Below are 14,157 nucleotides of genomic sequence, written 5' to 3'. Positions count from 1 at the left end.
TCCCCCTGTTAGTAAGGCACCCTTATTCTCTATATGCTGGTAGGAACCAGATCCACCTACCTCCATGGTTAATGACGACTTTGTGATTTCTTTCTTCTTAAAGGTTTGTTCTGTCGACGTGCTGGCGATGTTGGGGGGAGGCGCATTTTCCAGGGGGTCCGCGGCGGGCCCTGACCTAAAAAAGGTCTTTGGGGATATTGCGGCCCCAAGCTTTCACCAGTCCCATGTTCCAGATGTCGACTGGTGGATGCCGTGGTGTGCTGCCGCTTGGGTATCAGAGTTGTTCGTGGTTTGCTCGTCGTGGGGCCTGCCCTCATGAGGCCGAAGGTTTTGGATGCCTCTTCCATATCCTTCAGCTGTTTGTTTAGGTCGTTCCCAAACAGTAACGAATCTGCCTCCGTAGCTGGAGCTTTGCACAAGCCAGCAAATTTTGGGTTGAGGGCAGGTCTTATGTCTTCCCTCCGGAGGTTGTTTAACTCAAATTGGGTTGTACACATCAATGCCAGCACATCCTGCTGGTGTGTACTCATCTCCGTAGTCTCCACGCAACGAGCAAAAGCTGTGATGGCCGACGTCAGGAGCCTAAGGATCCGCTGTAGCTTTATTTCTTGTGCCCGTATTGGGCCCCCCACATTTGACTGTTGAGGCTCTTGACCTTAAGGGCCTCACAGTTCTCTGGCGCTGTGTGTTCTTCTAGTACTTGGGTGAGCACCTTCTCCTGTAGAGGCTTATTAGACAGGTGGTTTATGCTAGCCGCCATCCTCGGCTCCAGAGGTGCTCCAGCCCATGGGGTAGCTACAAAGCGGTCCACCACACCCAGCAGCTGTTCCTGTTCCTGCACACCCTGCATACTCCCGATTCCTTCCGCCTGCCCCTTTTTCAGACCAGCCCTGCCCTGGTCACCAATGCTAGCCTCCAGTTCTAGATCTGAGGTAGCAAAGGGAAGTGCCGGACTCGACATTATGGAGGAGGCGCCTGTCCTGTCTGCCCGGGAGCGCTGCTGTTCCCGGTAGACCATCTCCTCTAGGAGCTGCTGAATGCAGCTCAGGCGGCTGTCTCTCCTCCGTTTTGGGGAGGACATTTCCCCCTCCGACGAGTCGGAGTCGACCGGCCGATTTGTTTTTCGGGTTGCTTTCCCAGCCCGCCGTGCAGGCTCTGGCGTGACTGGGTCAGGCTCGGTCTCAGGGATAGCAAACCGCTCAACGAGCGGTGCTGCCGCCGGTTGCTGCCCCGCTGGAATTGGTCGCTCCTCTGGTGGAGTTAGAGCGCGGGCAGTTCTTTGTGAGAGCTTCCTGCGTTGAGACATTTTTTGCACTGCAAAACACTAACGCCAACTCTCCTCCGGTTAGTCCCAACGCACCGTCCACTTACCTGACGGTCCGTTTTAAAGTGCAGCTGGAGAGCCTGACTCCAGCTGCCGCCGCTGTTGCACTGCTGGGCGTAATGCCGCGCCTGCGCCTGCGCCCTGAGCGGGCTTCTTCACGAAGTCACTCACGTGACTCCGAAGTAAAAATATATTTTTACAAAACCGATTTTAGGAAGATTTTAAGAAACCATAGATAGACACCAAATGCTAGATTAACTCAATGGGACAGGCAGCATCTCTGGAGAGAAGGAATGGGTGACCCTTCGAGACCCTTCTTCAGACTCAGGTGTGAGGAAGATACAGAAATAAGGAAGGATATGGTGTGAAAAACAGACATCAAAGGGGATGCGGTTCATGGAAAATGTAGAATAGATCATTGTTAGCAGGGGAGGTGACAACAATGCACACAGATAAAACATGAATCAGGGGACAGTCAGACTGGTTGGAGAACTAGGATGGGGGAGGGATGGAGAGAGTGGGAAAGCAAGGGTTACTTGTTCAAACCGCTGGGGTGTAACCTCCCCAAGCGAAATATGAGGTGCTGTTCCTCAAATTTGTGTTGGGCCTCCCTCTGACAATAGAGGAGGCCCAGGACAGAAAGGTCAGTGTGGGAATAGGAGCGGGGTGGGGTTAAAGAGTTTAGCAACTGGATCATGTAGGTTTAGGCTGAACGAGCGGAGGTGTTCAATGAAACGATCGCCGAGCTTGGTCTTGCCGATGTACAGGAGTCCACACCTGGAACAGTGCATACAGTCCTTTCTACACAGTTCCATTGTCTATCTGGGACCTTATTAGGACGTGTGACTGGATGCTGCTAGATTTCTATGCGGTTGTGAAAAATAGTGGTCCAAATTGATTTTCTTGTTGTTTATTGTATGAGTTGATTTTACGACTTTAAATATAGAACAGTATATCTAGATGGGTCACTCGTAGCCATTATACATTGTCATCTAATTAATAAGAACTTGTCACTATCGCATTCTGTTAATAGAAAGCTGACGTTGAAGTCGATCTTTGTTCCTCTGCTTGCTCTCAGAAACGGCTTGCAATGTTTTTCTGGGTTAATGATACAATGTGATTAAATGTTGCAGTAACATCTATGCTGTGGTTGCTAGGGCTGGATAATTGCAACAGCTCCTTGTGGTACTGCCATTGTATTCTGCAACTTTCAGCTTAGTTCGCTACATTTGAGATTCCCGACAATACTGTGCAAGACTAAAGGGCCTGTCCCACTTTCCCGAGTTACTCACAAATTCTCCCGAGCTTTCCCCTTGATTCAAACTCGGAGAATGTCTGTAGCAAGTCTGTAGGAGTCCGTAGACATTTCGTAGCGGCTCATAATGCCAGCCGTAGGTACTTGAGGCATCAGGTAAATCGGGACGTTTTTTCAGCATGTTGTAAAATGTCCACGAGTATAAAAATAGCCCCAAGTACCTACGTCTGGCATCTCCGAGTTTGAATCAAGGGAAAAACTCGGGAGAATTCGTGAGCAGCTCGGGAAAGTGGGACAGGACCTTAACTGATCTCGGTGCTAAAGATGACCATAAAATTTAATGCAGGATTATATTGATGCCGTTTAAATTATGCCGAGACCTTGATATGTAGTCGTTCCTGTTCATCCTGACACTGCAACATTAGTTACTTCATTGTCACGTGTACCGAGATACAGTGAAAAGCTTTTGTTGCATGCTAACAAGTCAGCGGAAAGACAATATATGATTACAATCGAGCCATTGGTAATGTACAGATATACATGATAACGGAATAATGCATTTAGTGCAAGGTAAAGCCAGTAGACATTTAAATATGTGGAACAATTGAAATATGTGATTGTGGATCTGCTTCTGTGGCTAGCCCGGGCTGGGAGGCATCTCTGTGAGACTCTCTGCCTCCACCACTCTCACTCATACAGTGAGTGTTCTGGGCCACCAGTGATTGTGAGCACCCAGCTGGGGCACTGTGTGTCTGCAACATGTGTGATGCACATGTATGTACATAATGTGGAATGTGTGTGTAATATGTACCTACACATTAGAAGTCCTGCAGTCACGGGTGATGGGCTTGGGCATCAGTTGAGTTCGGCAAGTGTAATTTTAGAAATGAAGCTGTCCCTTAGACACTTGCAAGATTTCCAAAATGTTCGGGCCGCACGGTGGTGCAGCTGTAGAGTTGCTGCCTCAAGGGCCTGTCCCACCAGCATGCGATTGCATGCGTCTAGCGCGACCAAACGTGGTGGCATGAGGCGTACGGCCGCACGGGGCTGTTCCCACTTCGAACCGAGGAGGCGTATGGAGTTGTGCGGGGCTGGTCCCGACATCGCGCGGGGCTCCGAAAAAACCGCACTGACCAAAATTTCTGCGCAACAACGGCCTGTCGGCCCGCAGGCGCATTGAGGGCATACGCAGCGTCTTGACAGCGTATGCCTAGCGCGTGGTGTTGCATGATGACGTCACCGCCCGACGTCGTGCGACGTCCAAATTCAGTCGTCCCGCCTCCTGCCCAGCTGATTGGTGAGTATGATGTCGGGACCAGCCCCTCACAACTCCAGACGGCTCCGCTGTTGGAAGTGGGACCGGCCCCGCGAGGCCGTACGCCTCAAGCCACCACGTTTGGTCGCGCTAGATGCATTCAATCGCATGCTGGTGGGACAGGCTCTTTACAGTGTCAGCGACCCAGGTTCGATCCTGGCTACGGGTGCTGTCTCTACAGAGTTTGTATGTTCTCCCCGTGACCGACATGGGTTTTCTCTGAGATCTTCGATTTCCTCCCACGCTCCAAAGACCCACAGGTTTGGCCACTAATTGGGCTTGGTGGAAGTGTAACATTGTCCCCAGTGTGAGTCGGGTAATGTCAAGTGTCTAATGTTATTTAGGCAAATGTCTCAGAGTAAGAAGTAGGCCATTTTAGACTGAAGAACTATGGGAATGTCGTGCTTACTTATTGATTTCATAATCTCAGAAATGTACTCATAATACAGATACCGTATTGAAGTCGCATAGCAAACTTCTCCAAAAAGTGTGTTGAAAGGAGCTGCAGATGCTGGTATATACCAAAGATAGATGCAAAGTGCTGGAGTAACTCAGCAGGTCAAGGCGGCTTCCCTGGAGAAAAAGGAAGAGGTGACATTTCGGGTCAAGACCCTTCTTCAGACTGAAAGAAGAGTGGAGGGAAAATCAATCCAAGAAAGACCAGATAATGTGTATTTTGTTTAAGAAGGAACTGCAGATGCTGGAAAATCGAAGGTAGACAAAAGTGCTGGAGAAATTCAGCGGGTGCAGCAGCATCTATGGAGCGAAGGAAATAGGCAACGCTTCTTCAGACTGATGTAGGGTTGGGGGGGTATCTCAATGCCCGGTGGGAGAATTGTTGTGTGTGGCTGCAGATAGCCAGTCAGTATCGATAGTCCAGCTTGGGTCCGATCTGGGAGGTAGGGAGGTGGAGCTGGAAGCCATGAGGTACGAGATGGAGGCGCAGGCATTTCCCGAGGAAGCAAATGTGGCTGTGGTATCAAGTCTGGGTTAGGATGTGGTCATAGAGTTGGAGGGAAGGGGGAATCACAGAGGGGGGCAGTTAAAGAGGAGGTTGTAAAACTGTCTTCAGAGGGAGGAGGAGAACTTCAAAGTAGGCATACCTTGAGGAGATTTCACAGTGGAGTAGACAAAGTGTTTAAGAAGGAACTGCAGATGCTGGAAAATCGAAGGTAGACAATTTCATTGACATTTCTGATGAGGCAGCACACTCTCAATGCTACGTAGACTTTTACCAAGGCGGTTTGTACCCACTGATCATTGCTACATTGACAATTTGGCAGTCAGTGCCCAGAAGACAAAAAAAAAGGTTATACGGAGACAACAGGCCACGATATCAATGGGATTCTGTGCCAATTTTGACACTGACATGTTTTCCACGCATAGAATGGTTTACAGATTATGGAGATTTATTTTTGCATTGCATTTGCATCAGTCTGAAATGAAAGTAACAATGGCTCGAGCTGCCTCATAACCACAGCGATATCCAATTAACACACTAATTGGGCATATAACAACATATTTACTAGAAGCTCTGTCCAATGGGAGGTTTCTGGAGTGATAGTGAAGTTGCACCAGAAATAGATTCCTACACACTGCTCGTACCAAAAACAAAATTGCTGTGATTTTTAATTAATTAATCTAACACTGAACATTTCAAAAACGATATCCTTATTACCACTTTTACTATGTGTTGTTTTGGTGTTCTTGCTTATTTCCTTGAATTATTTGGATACCTCTGAGTGTGACAGATTGTATTCTCGATTAGTGAGGGTGTTTCTCGATAGGTGAGGATGTCAAGGATTATGGGGCGAAGGCGGGAGAATGGGGTTGAGAGGGGATAGTAGATCAGCCATGATTGAATGACGGAGTAGACGCGATGGGCCGAATGTCCTAGTTCTGCACCGATGACAAGAATATATGAGCTTATGTACAGAGAGCTGAGTGTAGATCGTGAAGTTAACAGAGACGCTAGCAAAAATAAAGTCATAAAGAGTCTGAAAATTATCTCAGTATGGAAGCTCTGATTTTATATAATGTTTTTAAGATAAATCTATGAACTTTCAGCAGATGTACACATGTATCCACTGATGTCACTCATGCCATGATGGTCCACGAGTGCCCTTTCTCACCACCTTTCATTGTAGGTGGGGTTTTGGAGCATTTACTTCAGTAGGGAAGGACAGCACCTCGTCCACTGTAACATCGTTCAGCTCATCCAGACTGATGTACTTGTGATGGATATGCTCCTCCGTCACTGCTACCACCCGCACACCATGCTTGTCCTGTCCCAGCTGGCAGCCTATAGCCGAAGTCACCACCATATCAAGGTCATTAAACCTTCCACCGGCGTTCTGATGGTAGTGGCCAGAGAAGACTGCGTTCACACCTGGAACACATCAAAACAGATCGATGTTTAGTTTACTTTAGTTTAGAGAAACATTATATAAAATGGAAACAGACCCTTCGGTTGACCGAGTCCGCGCCAATCAGCAATCCCTGCACATTAACACTATCCTACACACACTAGGGACAATTTACACCAAGCCAATTTACCTATATACCTGTACCTTATTGGAGTGTGGAGCGAAACTGAAGATCTTGGAGAAAACCCACGTGGTCAAGGGGGGGAACGTCAATAGTCAATGGTCAGATTTATTCGTCACAAACGCAATGAAGTGCAGTGAAATGAATTTGCCAGCAGCGGTACAATAAAAAAAAAACACACAATACACAATAAAAAATTTAACACAAACATCCACCACAGCATTCTTCACTGTGGTGGAAGGCATAAAGTTTAGGCAGTCTTCCTCCATTTTTCCCCGTGGTCGGGACCATGAACCTCCGCAGTCGCCGTTGCGGGCAGCCAGATGTACAGGCAAGGTAAGTTCCCAATTGGTGCTTCCCTACTGGAGACCGCGGCTTTAAGATGATGTAGGCCACAGTCCGGCGGTAGGAGCGCTTCTCCTCTGGGGTCCCCAACAAGGGATCCCAGGCTCCGGACGCCGCGCCAGCTGGAATCTCCGCAGACCACGGCTTCAGGCTGCCGCGAGCCAGCGATCGGAACGCTCCCTTCTGGCGACCCCCGTACTGACAGCACCAGTAGTCGAGATCGAACCCGTGTCTCCGGCGCTGTAAGCGCTGTAAAGCAGCAACTCTACCGTTGTGCCATACATCATAAATGTATTGTGATGTGTCACAGCAATGCGATGTATTTCACTTCTTAGCTGTGTGCTGCTGAAATGTTCCACGATGTTCCCGCGTCAGCCATACAAGAAACTATTTGAGAAGTTTCCACATTTTACAACCTGTTTCGGATATTGTGATTACTAACCACTGTTTACCACTGTATACCGCTGTACCGAGTCAACATCGAAACTGTTTATTTCATTTTATTGTCACGTTTCTCGATGTACAGTGAAAAGCTTTTGTCAGCGGAAAGGAATTACATGATTACAATCGAGCCAGTCAGTGTACAGATACAAGGGAATAACGTTTAGTGCAAGGTAAAGCCAGTAAAGTCCGATCAAAGATAGTCTGAGCATCTCCAATGAGGTAGATAGTAGTTCAGTACTGCTCTCTAGTTGTGGTGGGTTGCTTCAATTGCCTGATAACAGCTGGGACGAAACTGTCCCTGAATCTGGAGGTGTGTGTTTTCACACTTCTACATGTTTTGCCTGATGTGAGAGGGGAGAAGAGGGAGTGGCCAGGGTGAGACTCGTCCTTGATTATACTGCTGCCCTTGCCGGGGCAGCATGAGGTGTAGATTCTCTGCAATTTCTTTCACTGTTGGATGGAGCTGTTCCCAAACCAAGCTGTGACTCAACCCGACACATCGCAGCTTGACGGGGACTTCCAAGGACTCCAGTGAAGAATGCTTTTCCACACAATCAATTTAATTTGCACAACTATCTCTTTGCACGATCAGCCAGCACTCTTTCCCTCAACAGTATTTCCCTTTGATATTTCAAAAGAACGCAGCAAGGCCGTGAGCTGCGAGCCCAGCCTGTTGGGATCTTGGGGAGAACTTTGGAGTGTTCTTGTGAAATTCCCTAAGGTCATCACGTTTGTTGCCGCCTGCTGCTTCGCTACATGCTGGAGCTATGTCGCAATGTCACAGGCAAACGGCAACAAAACCCTTCAAAGTTATGCTCTATTCAAGGTCAGAGGGAGCATTTGGTCAAACTGTTCGTAGGTGCGTAGGCAGGAACAGCAGATGCCGGTTTAAACCGAAGATAGACACAAAAAGCTGGAGTAACTCAGCGGGTCAGACAGCATCTCTGGAGAGAAGGAATAGGTGATGTTTCGGGGCAAGTCCAATCTGAAGAAGGGTCTCGACCTGAAACATTACCTATTCCTTTTCTCCAGAGATGCTGCCTGATCCGCTGAGCTGTTCCAGCTTTTTGTGTCTATCTTCTGTTCTTAGGTGTCCTGTATTGCTACTATTAAATGCAAAGAGAAGCTGTGTAGATTTTGAGGACCTTTCTTCTGCCTTACTCTGGAATCACAGTCAAATTCAGTGATCAATTGTCAAAGTTTGTGTCCGAGTAGTTATACGGCTCACCCATTATGCCTGGGTCACATCACTAATTTACTGGTGTAGCCCGGATTGGTGAAGGTGTGTCTATACATCCCCAACATGTAAAAAGCACAGGATAGACACAAAATGCTGGAGTAACTCAGTGGGACAGGCAGCATCTCCAGAGAGAGGAATGGTGGGTGATTCAACTCAAGACCTTTCTTCAGACTAAGTAAAAAACACATCTGTACTCCTTTGAATGCAATTCTTATATCTATATATATTATGAATAGGAAATACCTGCAGAATAATGTTTCAACCGAGCAGCGAAATAATAAAGCAATTAATAAATAATAAATAATGGATTGCAGCAACGGGTGGCAACACCAGCATTGATTGGCTCGCCAACAGTCTGTTTGTCTTTTCTTCTTTTTGTTATTTTTTATATGTATTAAAAAGTGTGTTTTAGTGTTCCTTGGTTTGTTTTATGTGGGGGCTGGGAGGGCTGGGAGGAGGGGGGAGTTGGGGAAACCTTTTTTCAATCTCTTACAATTTTGTTCCGTATCGTATCTCCGTCCCCAATGCGGCCTAACATCGTGGAGTTGGCGGCCCTTCCTGGAGACCGACTCGGCGCTCCAAGCTGCAGGAATCTGCGGGACTTTCACATCGAGGGGCTTGTGATCCCTTTTCCGGGGATCGAAGCTCCTACCACAGGGCCTGTGGACTTTAACATCATGAAGCCCGCGGTCTCTGGTATGAAGGGGCGGACTCGGGTGTTTCAACCGCCCCGACGCGGGAGTTTTCGATCACCCCGACGGGGGCTTTGACCGCCAGGCTGCGGGGACTTTGATCGCCCCGACTGCGGATGATTTGACTGGCCGGACCGCGGGAGAAGAAGAGTAATAAGACTGAACTTTATTGCCTTCCATCACAGTGAGGAATGTGGTATCCACTGTGATGGATGTTTATGTTAACTTTTATGTGGTTGTGTGTCTTGTTGCTTTTCACTTAGTAAGGCTGCATGGTAACTCAAATTTGACTGTACCTTAATTGAAACCTTGAAATGGTCATATTGATAAAAGTGGGAAGTGGGTATGAGCGAGTGGTGATTAAAGTCTGGCCAAGTGATAAAGCATGATGTCAATGACAATAATATCATTCCCTTATTCCTTTACTCCTCTTGTCATCGTGTTCTCTTCAGTAACATCTAAGAATATCATCAATCATTTCTCTCATATAACGAAAAATGACAATTTGATCCACAAAAAAGGAAACGTTGAATTCCAAAGTAAATAATTTCCCTTCAATAATTGAGAGAAAATCCTCACTTTAGAATTTATTTGAATTTCTCCTTTCTCAGTGAAATTGGCTAGCGTAACGTTTTGCAAATAAATGTTAAGGATTTACTTCAACAGTTGACCTTTGAATATATATACAAAATATCTCCCTAAAAGATAATTTTAAACAAGTCGGTGATATAAATATGTTTGGATCGATGGAATTGTACAAAAGCAATCTAGAATGATTTTTTAGTGAAAGGGCTTCATTGAGTAATGTGAGCTCGGAGACCTTCTGCAACTTAATGTCACTCAAAGCTGCTTTGTGGTAATACCACTTGACATTTCAATTTATTCAGCTTGATCACATTTTATGGTATTGGTCATCTTATTCAATCATTTGACATTGTGGAGAGCCACACGCAGTAAGTAACCTGGACACATAAACAATGCAGAAAGACATCGTGCAACCTGACGGAAACGGAGATGGCTTAGAATGATTCAAACACTGTTCACCGAGAAAGAGCATTTCAAATAGGGGCCCTAATATACATTTATGATGCCTTGAGTGGGTGGGGGGGGGATATTTGGAGGTCTCACCCCGTGGAGTCTACTCTTCTGCACTCACCTGGTCAAGAAGTGAAGGTTCAATCACACTGAGCCACTACATCTCAGGGTTTGGGAGTAATGGGCCTGCCCCACTTTAGCCATTTTTAGGGCAACTACAGGGGACTAGTTTGTCGCCACATGCCCTCCGTGAGTAGTGTCCTCAGTTGTGCAGAAAGTCGTGGCATCGTTCTGGTCGCCGCTATATTTTCAACATGTTGAACATTTTTCGTCGACAGTGGGTTTAACGCCAATGAGCATAGCTTGACTTCTCCTGACATAGGTGCTCTCGTAGGTTGTTGCCAGGATGACGTAGGCTGTCGCCGGTTTTTGGGCGACCTGCTACGTCTATCACAGTCGTTGGCAGTTGCCTAAAAAATGACCAAGTTGGATAGGTCCATACAGCACAGTGAGATGCCAGTGGTGAGCAGGCCTCAGTCAGCAGAATCCTTGCTAGGAGACTGGGGTGAGATGGAGCCTCACTTTTGATAAAATAGTACAGTAAACCCTTGTTATAACAGACTACAGAGGGGCGGATGGTGTTGGCAGGTCTGTCCACTATAGACTATGCCCACTGCCCACCACAACCAGAGAACAGTGCTGAATTACTATCTATCTCTGATGTCCCTCTGACTATCCTTGACCAGACTTTGCTGGCTTTACCTTGCACTACACGTTATTCCCTAATCATGTATCTATACACTGTAAATGGATTGATTGTAATCATGTATAGTCTTTCTGCTGACTGGTTAGCACACAACAAAAAGCTTTTCACTGTACCTCAGTGCACGTGACAATAAGCTAAACTGAACTATAATAGTAAGATTAAACGAGAACTTACCAGTTTGAAATTTGATCTGTATCTTATGAGGAGTTACGATGAGGGATTACGTGAAGAACCCGTCCAGCACGCATGCGTGGTTTACTTCAAAGCAGCGGCGTGGAATCACAGGAAACACAATAATTGAAATAAACATAGTGTAGAAAAGGAGAACTAAAAATACCAGCTGATCTCTATAATTGAGGGCGGGAGCGGAGGGCACGTAATCCCTCATCGTAACGCCTCATAAAATACAGATCAAACTTCAAACTGGTAAGTTCTCGTTTAATCTTACTACAGGTGCACAACCTTTTATCCGAAAGCCTTGGGACCGGACACTTTTCGTAATTCTGAATTTTTCGCTTTTCGGAATTGAAGATTTTTAGCGTTAATTTTAACGGCTGGCTCAGTGGTAGAGTGCTCGGCTCATATCCGCAAGGTCGCGAGTTTGCGCCTCGATCCCGGCAGTTACTCGATCATGAGTTTGAGTCTTCAATGTAGTTTTTTCTTGCAGAATAGGAGAGAATAGGGAGGGTTAGGCTGGGATCATTCTCTGCGAGATGATCTTAGTGCGGGAGACAAGTGTAGGAGAGGTGTACTGACTGTGTAGGCAGAACTTTGGAAGTGATTGCCCACCATTCTCAAAAGCCGCTGTGTCTCCCTGTCCCTGGGATAGCAGGGGGCAATCAAACAGCACAATACTCCCTTCCCCCTCCAACTCCAGAGGAACAAGTGGCAGTTCGCCCACAGCTCGAGCTGCGTCCCCTCATCCGCCACCCCAAGAACAAGACGTACCTTGTACACCATCAGCTTCTGTTCCTCTGGAGTTGGAGCGGGGCTGGGCTGGAGTTGCTGATCTGGGATCTCCGTGCTTGCAGTGGGCCTGGGGGTCGGTGTCCCGATGAGGGGGCGCAGCTCGGGCTGTGGGCGAACTGCCACGTGAGACTGGGAACTGTACCGCCCTTGCAGGTGAGCAGGAGAGTGGGGTTGTTTGCAGTTGGAGAGGGAGGGGGCAAGGGCGGTACAGTTCCCAGTCTCAGCTCCTGTCCAGGGGGTTGGCCGGAGACGTCAGGACCAACAGGAACCCGCTCTCCGATGGGCCGCTTACGGCGACAAGTGGCAGTTCGCCCACAGCCTGAGCTGCGCCCCCTCATCCGCAACCCGGGTTACTCTGGAGTTGGAACAGGGCTGGGCTGCTGCTGGCTGTGGGTCTCTAGGATCTCCGTTGGTGCAGTGGGCCTGGGGGTCGGTGTCCCGTTGGTCCTGACGTCTCCGGTGACTGGCACTGACCTGCTGGCATCGCCGACGTGAAGACAGTGCAAAGGCCCTGCGCCAGTGCAATGGGCGGGGAGCTGGAGAGGGGGGACAAGGGGTCACACACATGGCCGGGAAGCAGAGGGGTGTAGGTGGGGTGAAACTGAAGGGAGCGACAATCTGCTGCTGCCTGCCCGCTGAGTTAAAACGTTCCCACGGTAGACTCACGATACACTGTGTATCGTGAGTCTACCGTGAGAACTTTTTAACTCAGCGGGCAGGCAGTAGCAGATTGTCAATTATTAACCCTCCCGCGCAATATACCCTCACCTTCTCTTTTATGAATGGGGATTTAGTTCCCCTTTCTTCGAGGACCGACCGGAGGTTCCGCTGTCACCTCTGCGGGCCGCCCTCGGTGAACGTCTTCAAGGACCTTTCTTCAAGGACCGAAAAAATGTCCGGTATTCGGAGCTTTCCGTTATTTGGAATTTCGGATAAAAGGTTGTGCACCTGTATTTTACTTCGGAGTTACGTGAGTAACTACGTGAAGATTTTAAAGCTCTGTGATTTCAAACCGTGTAACAGTTCATACTTCACTCGCTGCGGAAGCCATTCGAGGGAGGAAGTATGTTATCGTAATCAACCATGAATCTGTTTGTAAAACAATAATGGTGTTATTAACAATAACAAGACCAAAATGCTCCCTGGTTGGTGACCATCCCCTAAGGTACGTCAGAACCACACTGACATCCCAGATTTGGGTGCACCTAGGTCTGGGGATTAAAGTTGAATATGCCTCTCCTGAATTTGATCACCAGTGGGTGGTACCCTATGGCCTGTTGTCCTGGTGCCTGAGTTAAGTAGGCTGACAGAGCACTTCTGGCTGTATTGATGGCACAGTAGCTGAGTCCTTCATTGTGGTGAAGACCTGCCAGGAACTCCAGTACAGGTTTTGTTGTACACAAAAATGCTGGAGAAACTCAGCGGGTGCAGCAGCATCTATGGAGTGAAGGAAATAGGTGACGTTTCGGGCCGAAACGTCACCTATTTCCTTCGCTCCATAGATGCTGCTGCACCCGCTGAGTTTCTCCAGCATTTTTGTGTACCTTCAATCTTCCAGCATCTGCAGTTCCTTCTTGAACACAGGTTTTGTTATAGTTGAATATGTAGTTCCTGTATTTGAACAGTATCTTCCCACCTCTTGATGTTCGCCAAGTATGTTCCCTTATGGATATGCGACGGGATGCTGTCATCATGTCGATAGTGCTGTTTGACAATCCAGGCCCAGCAGTGGTCTTCCCAATTCTGCAACCCAGGCCCAGCAGTGGTCTTTTCAAATCTGCAACCCAGTAGTTTAATTTATCGTGGCATGGGTGGCTTATGCCTGAAATGGGTGAGTTGATAAGTCTGGGCCACTGGGAAAATCATTAGGGTTTTAATGACCATGTCGAGGACCACTGGGAACCATGACTGTGGGTTTAGTCGGGTACTATCAAAATACCTGAAGCAGAGTCCATCTGTATTTTGCGTAGTACCCGACTGATGAGGCCGTAGTACCTGACTGATGAGGTAGAAAAGGGGAGAACATAGAGATTAGATTCCCCCCCCCCCCCCCAATGTATCAATTGCCGCTGCCTCAAAGTCTGGTTTCATGTTACATAGAAACATAGAAACATAGAAATTAGGTGCAGGAGTAGGCCATTCGGCCCTTCGAGCCTGCACCGCCATTCAATATGATCATGGCTGATCATCCAACTCAGTATCCCGTACCTGCCTTCTCTCCATAC

The 14,157-nt window shown here is 47.7% G+C and overlaps 1 protein-coding gene across 1 annotated transcript in view; it reads right to left on the bottom strand.

The window, feature by feature from the left end:
* Positions 1 to 4,017: 4,017 nt before the first annotated feature.
* Positions 4,018 to 14,157, bottom strand: part of cpped1 (calcineurin-like phosphoesterase domain containing 1) — a 303,516-nt gene continuing 293,376 nt past the window's right edge. Inside the window, exon 4 of the mRNA XM_055651848.1 lies at positions 4,018 to 6,283. Within this exon, the coding sequence (XP_055507823.1) occupies positions 6,033 to 6,283 (251 nt within the window). The 3' untranslated portion in view covers positions 4,018 to 6,032. The remainder of the gene's footprint in view (positions 6,284 to 14,157) is intronic.

Source organism: Leucoraja erinacea, chromosome 20 (genome assembly GCF_028641065.1).
Source record: "Leucoraja erinacea ecotype New England chromosome 20, Leri_hhj_1, whole genome shotgun sequence".
NCBI classification, from domain to species: Eukaryota; Metazoa; Chordata; class Chondrichthyes; order Rajiformes; family Rajidae; genus Leucoraja; species Leucoraja erinaceus.
The sequence above is the reverse complement of the archived record's forward strand: the minus strand, read 5'-3'. Positions and strand labels throughout refer to the sequence as shown.